This window comes from Tenrec ecaudatus, chromosome 4 (assembly GCF_050624435.1).
Source record: "Tenrec ecaudatus isolate mTenEca1 chromosome 4, mTenEca1.hap1, whole genome shotgun sequence".
Lineage (NCBI taxonomy): Eukaryota > Metazoa > Chordata > Mammalia > Afrosoricida > Tenrecidae > Tenrec > Tenrec ecaudatus.
The window spans coordinates 203,765,850-203,775,336 of record NC_134533.1 but is presented as its reverse complement, the minus strand read 5'-3'; the positions used below and the strand labels follow the sequence as shown (position 1 = coordinate 203,775,336).

The following is a 9,487-nucleotide window of genomic DNA, read 5'->3' as shown; positions in this document are numbered from 1 at the left end:
ATAAACATATTTACATATGTACATGTCTGTATTTAGATCTCTATAAGTGCCCTTTGCCTCCTAGTTCTTTCCTCTGTTTCCTTTTACTTTCTTCTAGTTCCACTATCATGTTCAGCCTTCATTCGGGTTTCAGTAATTCCTCTCAGTTGCATTGCCCTTGATCATTCCCTACCAGGCCTCTTACACCCTCCTTACCACTGATTTTGGATCCCTTGTTGTTCCCTTGTCCCTGTGTTTGTTAACACCACTTCCTTTCCCCCCACCTCCCCCTCTCTCATGCCCCCTAGAACTGTCGATCCCATTGTTTTCTCCTCCAGATTGTTCATCCAGCCTATCCTATCTAGACAGACCTTAATACATGAACACTTTAATGATGCTGAAAAGGCGTATTGCAAAATCCATCACCTGTTCATGACAGTGACACGGAACAAATGAGTCATAGAAAGGGATAGTCTCAACATGGTACAAGACATTTAGGGGAAAACCTACAAATAACATCAAGCTCAATGAAGAGAGGCTGAAAATTCCCTCTCAAACTGGGACTAAGATAAGGAAGCCCACTTTCACCACTGTATTGGAGATTTAGAAAAAGAAATAAAAATGTATCCAAATTGGAAAAGAAGTGAAATTCTTCTTATTAATAGATGGCATGATCCTAAATGTAGATAGAAAACCCCAAAAATCCCCACAAGGAAGCTACTAGAACTAATGAAAAAAATCCTACAGTTGCAGGATGGAAGGTCAACTAAGAGAACTGTGAGTTTGCATGCATCAGTAATGAACTTCCTGAAAGGAAGTTAAAGAAACCATTCCACTTACAATAGCATCTGCAATAACAAAATATTTAGGAATAAATTTAGTCGGGGAGGTGAAAGTGTGGTACACTGAAAATTTTAAAACATCGCTGAAGGAAATCAAAGAAAATGTAAATAAATGGAAAGAAAATCCTATGTTATGGATTATATAAAACAGCACTACTGTTTAGGTATCAATAGAACCCAGTACAATCTGTATATTCTATGACTGCAGACCAAAATTCCAACAGTCATTTTTGTTGAAATGGAAAAGCTGATCCTTAAAATCATATGGAATTACAAGGGGCCCCACCACCCAAAGCCATAATGAAGAGATCTAGAGAGGAGACCTAACATCTCCTGATTTCTAAGCTTACTGCTGAGCTGCAGCAATCCAGACAGTGTGGGCTGCTGTAAGGACAACGGCTGACGACGGGTACGACTGGAAGTCGAGACATAAACCCACGTATCCATGATAAATTCCTGTTGAGGAGGGTGCCGAGCCCATTCCCAAGGGGGAAAGAACACACTCCATGGAATGGTGCTCAGACAGCTGGATTTCCCCGTGCAGGAGAGTGAAGCTAACTCCAAATGGGCTACATGGCCTAAATCTAAGAGCGGAAAGGAAACTCTGACAAGAAACATAAAAACAAATCCCCAGGTTTTGTACTTGACAATCAGTTTTTAGCTATGACACCAAAGGCATGAGGAACAAAAGAAAAAATTAAATAACTTTATCAATACTTAAAACTTTTATGCATCAAAGAATCTCCTCAATAAAGTGGAAAGACTACCTTTAGAAAGGGAAAAATCGGCAACTATTTATCTGTTCAGGGTACAATATTCAGAGTATATAAATGAGTATATATTCCAACAACTGAACAACCAAGGGACAAACGACCCAATCCAAACAGTGGGCAAGAGAGCAAGGACATAAAGAGATACTTGTCCACAATGTTCCCTGGAGCTTTCTGTACCATAGTCAATGTGAATGCACACAGAGAGCACCATGGGGTAGTCTTCACCATACAGAGAAATGAACTTCTGATATACACTACTACTTGGGTGAACTTTGAAAACATTTTGCTGGGTTAAGGAAATCAGACTCAAAAGGACAAATATTATATGATCCCACATATCTGAAACACTTACATAAGTGAATGTATAGAAACAGAGTAAACGATGAGAAAATGAACAAATAATGAGATCCCTTATCAATCATGAATTAAACTGTCTGAGATCTTTTTTTTTTAAACAATTTATTGGGGCTCATACAACTCTCATCACAGTTCATACATATACATACATCAATTGTATAAAGCACATCTGCACAGTCCCTGCCCTAATCATTTTTTTTCTCCTCTTTTCTTTTTTTACATTTTATTAGGGACTCACACAACTCTTATCACAATCCATACATATACATACATCAATTGTATAAAGCACATCCATACATTCCCCACCCCAATCATTCTCAAAGCATTTGCTCTCCACTTAAGCCCCTTGCATCAGGTCCTCTTTTTTTCCCCTCCCTCTTCACCCTCTCCCTCATGTGCCCTTGGTAATCTATACATCGTTATTTTGTCACATCTTGCCCCATCCGGAGTCTCCCCTCCCCCCCTTCTCTGCTGTCCCTCTCCCAGGGAAGAGGTCACATGTGGATCCCTGCAATCAGTTCCCCCCTTCCAACCCACTCACCCTCCACTCTCCCAGCATTGCCCCTCACACCCCTGGCCCCGAAGGTACCATCCACCCTGGATTCCCTGTACCTCCAGCCCTCATATGCACCAGTGTACAGCCTCTGCCCTATCCAGCCCTGCAAGGTAGAATTCGGATCATGGCAGTTGGGGGGAGGTCTGAGATCTTATTATTGCAAAATCCTGTCCTCAGCAAAGGCTAAAGTATTACCAGTTGCAATTAGTAAACTTCTAATTCCATTCACCACAAACACATCAAACATATCTCATGAGACTCCCTGGAAAATACTGCCATCTCCTGAGGGCTGAATTCACTTGGCTGATATAGATTTAAATTACTGATCCTGGAGGGATTCTGGACTGCATATAAAATCAACATCACAAAAATGCAATTGGAGGTCTGAAAGTCTCTTAATATTTTCAAGTGGAAAATTATAAGAACTCCAGAAATCCTTTAAAAGAAAAAAACCTACCTTTTCAATAAAAACCCATTTTAGAACGGATATATTAGACACAACCAGTAGGAAGAAGCTGTATTGAAATCTACTCCTGGGACAGTGACATGTTGGTGCTGGGAAATGTTGGTTTGGAAGCAATTAGGCCAAGGAAGCCTAGCAGCAAGGTCTCCAAGGACGATTCCATGCACACCCAGTTCTGCACTGAGCATGCGCAGTAAGGCGAGGCACACGCGGGCACGAGCCGAGAGGTGCCCACACTCCTTGGAAGAGGGGCAGTTGAACATGATGACTTTGGCTTTCTGTTTAGTGTTTTTAAAGGGAAGAAGGTATCCCTCAATGAAGATGTTTGGTACAGCCAGAGAAAGCCTATGGCTGTGGATGGAATGAACAGAAAACCCGCTAAAATCTTTGTAAGCGGCTGTTCCTGAGGAAGATCTTAGGGAGACACACTCTGAATAAAACAGAGCTTTAAGGCAAAATGGGTAACGTGAAGATCTAGGCTTCTATTCTGCATTTAATCAAATGAGAATGATTATGGAAAGGCCAAAATCAAGTGTAAATGTGAACTGCAATGACTTCCGGTCAGAGTGAGAGGATGGACAGCAGCACAGGAAGCTCCGTACAATACTCTAGCTACATTCACAGAGTGAGAGGCTCTTTTATGTGCTACTGGAAGAAAAACTAAAAGAGCTGCACAAAGACAGTGGTGTTTTAATTATCAGTTACAAACACATTTGATCTTAAAACTCACAAACTGAGCTCCCTCCCCACGCACTCCAGCACTATCTGTCTCAAGTTCCCAGAAACAGACACACTATCTATCTGGACTCCATGCTTATTTTATTTATTCGATTTGTTTTTCTATTGCTTAACAAGAGACAGGAGGTGATATATCACTTCTGAAAGGTAGACACCTCTCCCCGCCTTCCCCACCCCCCAACCCCCGGGCTTGGGCTGAGGGGCAGTAAAAATAATGCCATGCTTATCAGATGTGGCTTTCTGATTTTTGATAGCAGAAATAAAGAATGAGACCACAGCTCCTCAGATAACCTGACTTTTCTTAAAAACATAACAGGGAAATCTGATTTATGCCCCTTCTTTGCAGCAATCTCAGTCAGTTCTAAGAAGTGAAGGGAAATGATTCCCTCCATATAGAAGCCTCTCTCATACCTCAGACACACATGCCAATTACATGACTAGCTTGGCTGTAGCCATGTAAGGAGGCTGGCTAACCCTGAAGAGAAACTACAATGCTTCCTTGCAGAGTTTCATAGCGTGTCCCACCGCAGTGGGGCCCGACTCCTAAGGACAGAGTCCAACTGCCCCACAGGACTTCGAAGGTGGTGAGTCTTTACAGCGCCACTGTCAGTCTTTCTCCTGTGGAGCTGCTCGTGGTTCTGAAGTGTTGACCTACTGGGTTCTGTTCTGTCACCACGGAGCCACCTGGGCTCTGTAAGATAGAGGCCTTTTAATTTTTTTCTTTCAGAATTTTCTGTAAGCTTATTACAAATACTGCTGCCTAGACCTTAAGTCAGATCTTAGGGCTAAAGCTTGGTATTTAAAGAACAAAATAAAAGAACAAAACATCTTATCTTATGTCCTAGTGTTTCTGTAGGCCACACGGATTGACAACTGCTTTGGGGTCATGCTAGGATGTCTTGTGCTGTGAATGATAAGCATTCCCAATATCCATTACTCACGTGTACACCTTAAGCACAAAATCCTTCTCTTCCTTTACTTCTGTGAGGGACTGCAGAACGTCCAGGATGCTCAGCACCGCACAGCCATAGGGTCGCCGGTAATGCAGGTGCGCAGGCCCCTTCTTAGAGTCATTCAGGAGCATCCGGCCTGGGACACACAGAAACACCAGTCAGGTTCCTCTACAGCCTCACCTGGACTGTCACCTGAGAATGCTGCAGCAACAGGCAGCTGAGTCAGCCTTACACTGGAAGACCCAGGCAAGAAGAGTGACCTCCAAGGGTGCAAAGATATGTATGTGGGGGAACTCAAAACACTCAACCACTCTCATCACGGACTCCTGACCACGAGAGAATGAATCACGATGCTTCATGAATTTCTTAGAAAAACTAGTGTGCTAATAATTTCCCCGGCATAACAAGGACCTATAGTTTAGTATTCTGGTTGCCAGGTATAAGCTATGTGTGCACAGATAAGGAAGACCGTGTGTTGCTCTTCCAATCAAGTGCTGCTGCCAAGCTGCTGTGGGCCACTGGCAGTCAGAGCACCTCAGGAGGCAGATGGGAGTTTGAGTTTCCTGCCTACCAAAGGCTGTGCAAGCACAACAAATACTTTCTTAGGTAGAGCAAAACCGTTTGTCCTGTTGGCCAGGGATTAAAAAGTATTCATTGACAAAAATGTACAAAATATGCAAGAATCCAAGTCTATGAAGGAAAACTTGGCTATTCCTAACCCTCAAAAGTAGGTCCTAAACCAACCCCAGGACACTAATTTGCCTAAATCACTTTCTTCATCTTGGGTGGGGCAGAGGCGAAATGCCACCATGCACTGGAGTGATGGGAGTGATGGAGTAACTCTCATTTTGTAGAAAACAGCAGCGAGATGGACGCCTATCAAGAGCAAGGCCTATTTCCTCCCCACCCCTAGCCCTGGCAAGCTGCTAGACCAGCGGTTCTCTACCTTCCCAATGCTGCCTCCCTTTCATACAGTTGTGGTAACCGCCCAACCATAAAATTATTTTTGTTGCTACTTCATCACTGTAATTTTGCTACTGTTGTAAATCGGGCGACCCCTGTGAAAGGCTCATTCAACCTCTAAAGGGGTAGCAGCCCACAGGTTGAGAACCGCTGTGCTATACGCTCTCTGAGGGACAGGGTCGGTACAGGTGAAGAACAATGTGATGTGTTGGAGAGAATGTCAAAGCATTTAAATGAAAACTTTGGGTGCAAAACCAAGAAGGAGCTCAAGGTCTCAAGTGAAGGAAAATGGATCTATTTATATCAAAGTCAGCAACCACACAATTCAAGCCAGACTAATCCTCCAACCTGAAATAGCACTTAAGGCTGGGGGAGAGACACCGTTCATGAATGAGAGATACTTATTCCAAGTTGGGCTGGTCTTAATCATGTGAGTGGATAAGATGGGCAGTACCTATTCGGATCACATGGGCAACTATATATAAATCCCTCTTCATATCTTTGCTGCTCAGATCCTAAAAGAAGAGAAAATACAAGTAAATGAAGGCCATGGGTACACAGAAATCTATTAACATTTAATTTTGAACATCTTAAGAATTTGCTTTTGCTGCTTGAGCCCAGTATAAGTGAGGGAGGAGAGCTAAAGGTGTAGCAATTGAGTGTTTATGAGGCTCCTGTACTGAAAAGTTAGACATCATAAATAGTTTGGGAAGTTTTTTCTGAATATTCCTCTACCTCTTATTTAGGCCACCTGGGAAATCACGTATCTATAAGAGTGCTCACATTAGAAATCTTCGTGATATTACCTCATCTCATGCTTATTCATTAGCACATAAAACATTCTAATACAAAAAGGATAAATATTCAATACAGGAAAAAATAGAAGATCTCATTAGTGATTAAAATTATAAAAATTTATTCTATACTAATTTCACGTTTGTTTTTTAATTTTCACAAACCATTATTACACACTGGGACTACTCCCTTGAAGAGAAATTAATCTGATCCCGGTGAAATCTCAGCAATTTGATTTCCATTTCTAAATTTAGATATGTATAATTTACACTAAAATTAAAGTTGAAAATAATTTCATTTGGAGAATTTTAAGACTTTGCTTTTAACCCAATATCACTGAGTTGATTCCAACTCATAGTCAGAAACTTTCAAACACCATACATTAAATTCTTATATAGTAAACATTTCTGTATAGAACACATTTTGGGAAATTGTTTGCTGATGCATATGTATTTAAATATGTTAAAGGAATTATACTTGGAATGAAACCCTTCATTACATCTGCATTGTTTCAGACTTTTCACCATATTGTTAGTAAGTCCCCTCTGGAAGCCATTGTTGTGAATTAGTGACAGTTGATGGAGTGGCCTTTGTCTTAAATGGAAAACATTCCCATGATTCCCTTTTTTTTCTAGACAAGGCTGCTTAGTGCCATCCCTTCACACCTTTTCATCTTCTGATTGGCCCTGAATGCCTGTCTCTTTTCAGTAATGAGATCAAAAGGACAATCAAGAGGAGAATGGGCAGGGCTGGAGCAGGCGAGCACCTGTGCCGGGTGCTAAGTTTAAGGAGGCACCCCCTGACAGGGGCACGTGTCTCGCTTACCTCACCCTGCTCCCAGCCCGCCCTGCTACCGCTTTCTGAACACAGTCTTCCCAGGGGAGGGGGCATTAAAAAGTCTTATGTAAACAATGCTGCCAGAACACTGGTGCACAATACTGTTTCAATGCTTACTTTCAAGTCCTTTGGACACATGCCTGGTGTGAAGTCTAAGTCACATGATAGTCCCATTTTCAGTTTTCTGAGGGACTGCCACCCTGTTCTCCGCAATGGCTGTACCATTTTGCATTTCCACCAGTAAGAAAGAGATAAAGGGTCTCAAGAGTGCTTACTGAAACTCTATTCACCATAGCCAGAAGATGCGAACAACCTACCTGGCTATCAGCAGAGGAACAGATAAGCGGAAGGTAAAATAAAGAAGTCTTAATATGTGCTACAATTTAGATGGAGCTTCAAAACATCATGCTGAGTAAAATCAATCTTAAAAGGACAAGTATTTTGTGACATTACTTGCATAAAAAGACAAGACAAATATATAGAGAACAGTTTATTAGTGGTAGGAAGGAAGGAAGGAAGGAAGTTAATGGTAATAGAAAAACCACATTGATTAAGGGTAGGACCACACTGCCAATAATAATTGTAAAGTGTGGTTAGTATGTTGTACAGTTATAAAAAGTTAACTGACAACAGTTGTGTAAGTGATGTACTTTCAATGAGGACAACAAAATAGAGTAGTTTCTGAGACAGCTTATGTACAATCAAGACAGAAACCAAAAAGCCTCAGGATTTGTTCCTTGATCTGAATTTCAAGGCCATGATTCCACAGGACATCCTAGCTAACCGGCCTGAAAAATGTGCTTCCTCCAGTTCTATGTCCTAGTTCCTTCTGTGGTACCCTGGAGCCACTGGCGCAGCAGAGAGAGAGAGAGAGAGAGAGAGGAACAGGAGGAGGTGGAATGTGTGGCCCAGTCCCACCAGGAACATCTGCTTCTCTACTGTGAGACCAGGAGGACTAGATGGTGCCTGGCTCCTGTTACTGGACATTTTGATCAGAGATTCTATAGAACAATCCAGATAAAAAAAGGGGAAAGGCAGAATAGAATTTCAAATTCTCCTGATTTTCTGGCGCCATGGGGCCCAGATAACACCTTAAAACAATTGCCACGAGATAGCTAAGCCTTACACCAAAAGTATGCCCTAAAGTCTTATTAACATCAAACAATCGTTTAGTTAAACTAGTAAAGGATCTTCCTTGAGCATTGACTCTTTAAAGATCTCTCTCTATGGGGAGAATGACAACAGCAACTGGAAACATGAACCTCGGGGGGCAGTAAGTTTATGTCAGTGGGCTGGGGGGCAGGGAGACCCCAGAGAGGGAGGATGATAACGACTGCCCTCAGAGACACTGGATGGTCCATGCAGAAAGGGTGGATTGTGCCCACTCTGCTGTGCGTGCTCTCAACACGATGATAAAATAAAATCTGTTACATTAAAAGTGAAAAACCCCAATAAGTAAAAGCAGGTATGCTTTAAAAAGAAAGTAACATGTAATGGTGAGACTGAAGCTTGTAAGGCCTGGATGGTTTTATTATTCTTTCAAATTCTCAGTCCCAACCAAACCCAATGGCATCTAGTTGATTCCAGCTCACGGTGACTCCGTAGAGCAAAGCAGAATGGCCTCTCTGGACTTCTTAGGCATACATCTTCATGGGGGCAGAAAGCCTCTTTCAATAGATGACAAATAATAGAGTAATAAAACAGACATACTGAAATAGGTTACAAAATTATATAAATGGATTTCTCAGGACCCACAAAGACATATGTTCATAAGAGAGTTGTCTTTCTTGTAGTAATGGGAGAAAATGTTTTGGTCTCTATTTCACTAATTTCTCCAATTTCAAAATGGACTTGAAAAGGATTTCACAAAGGAGCACTGTATTTGGACACTTCGTAAAATGGCTACTGAATAAAAATGGAAGTTAAAAAGTCCACTTATGTACTTTTGGGAACTAAAACATGAATGTTACAGAAGACTATACAAGTAACCAACACATTTCAAGGTGGAATGTCTCCTTGTACATAGCTTGGATTACGTTAATCTAAACTATCAAATGACCAGGAGCATTATTAGCTCCAGTACACCTAAAGAATTAGAAACCCATCACCAAAGACAATCGGACAGAGCCAGATGGGCTTTATATAAAGCACTGGACTTTCCCCTCGGCTCTGGCTGAATAAAAGAAGGTATACCTGACCCAAGCCAGAGTATCTTCAATAGGCTCACTTGC

At 41.7% G+C, this 9,487-nt stretch overlaps 1 protein-coding gene across 1 annotated transcript in view; it reads right to left on the bottom strand.

Annotated features, from left to right (window-relative positions):
• Window positions 1-9,487, bottom strand: part of DOCK3 (dedicator of cytokinesis 3) — a 158,007-nt gene that overhangs the window by 114,322 nt on the left and 34,198 nt on the right. Inside the window, exons 4-5 of the mRNA XM_075547434.1 lie at window positions 6,079-6,139; window positions 4,650-4,797 (exon numbers count right to left, since the gene is read on the bottom strand). Coding sequence (XP_075403549.1) covers window positions 4,650-4,797; window positions 6,079-6,139 — 209 coding nt within the window. The remainder of the gene's footprint in view (window positions 1-4,649; window positions 4,798-6,078; window positions 6,140-9,487) is intronic.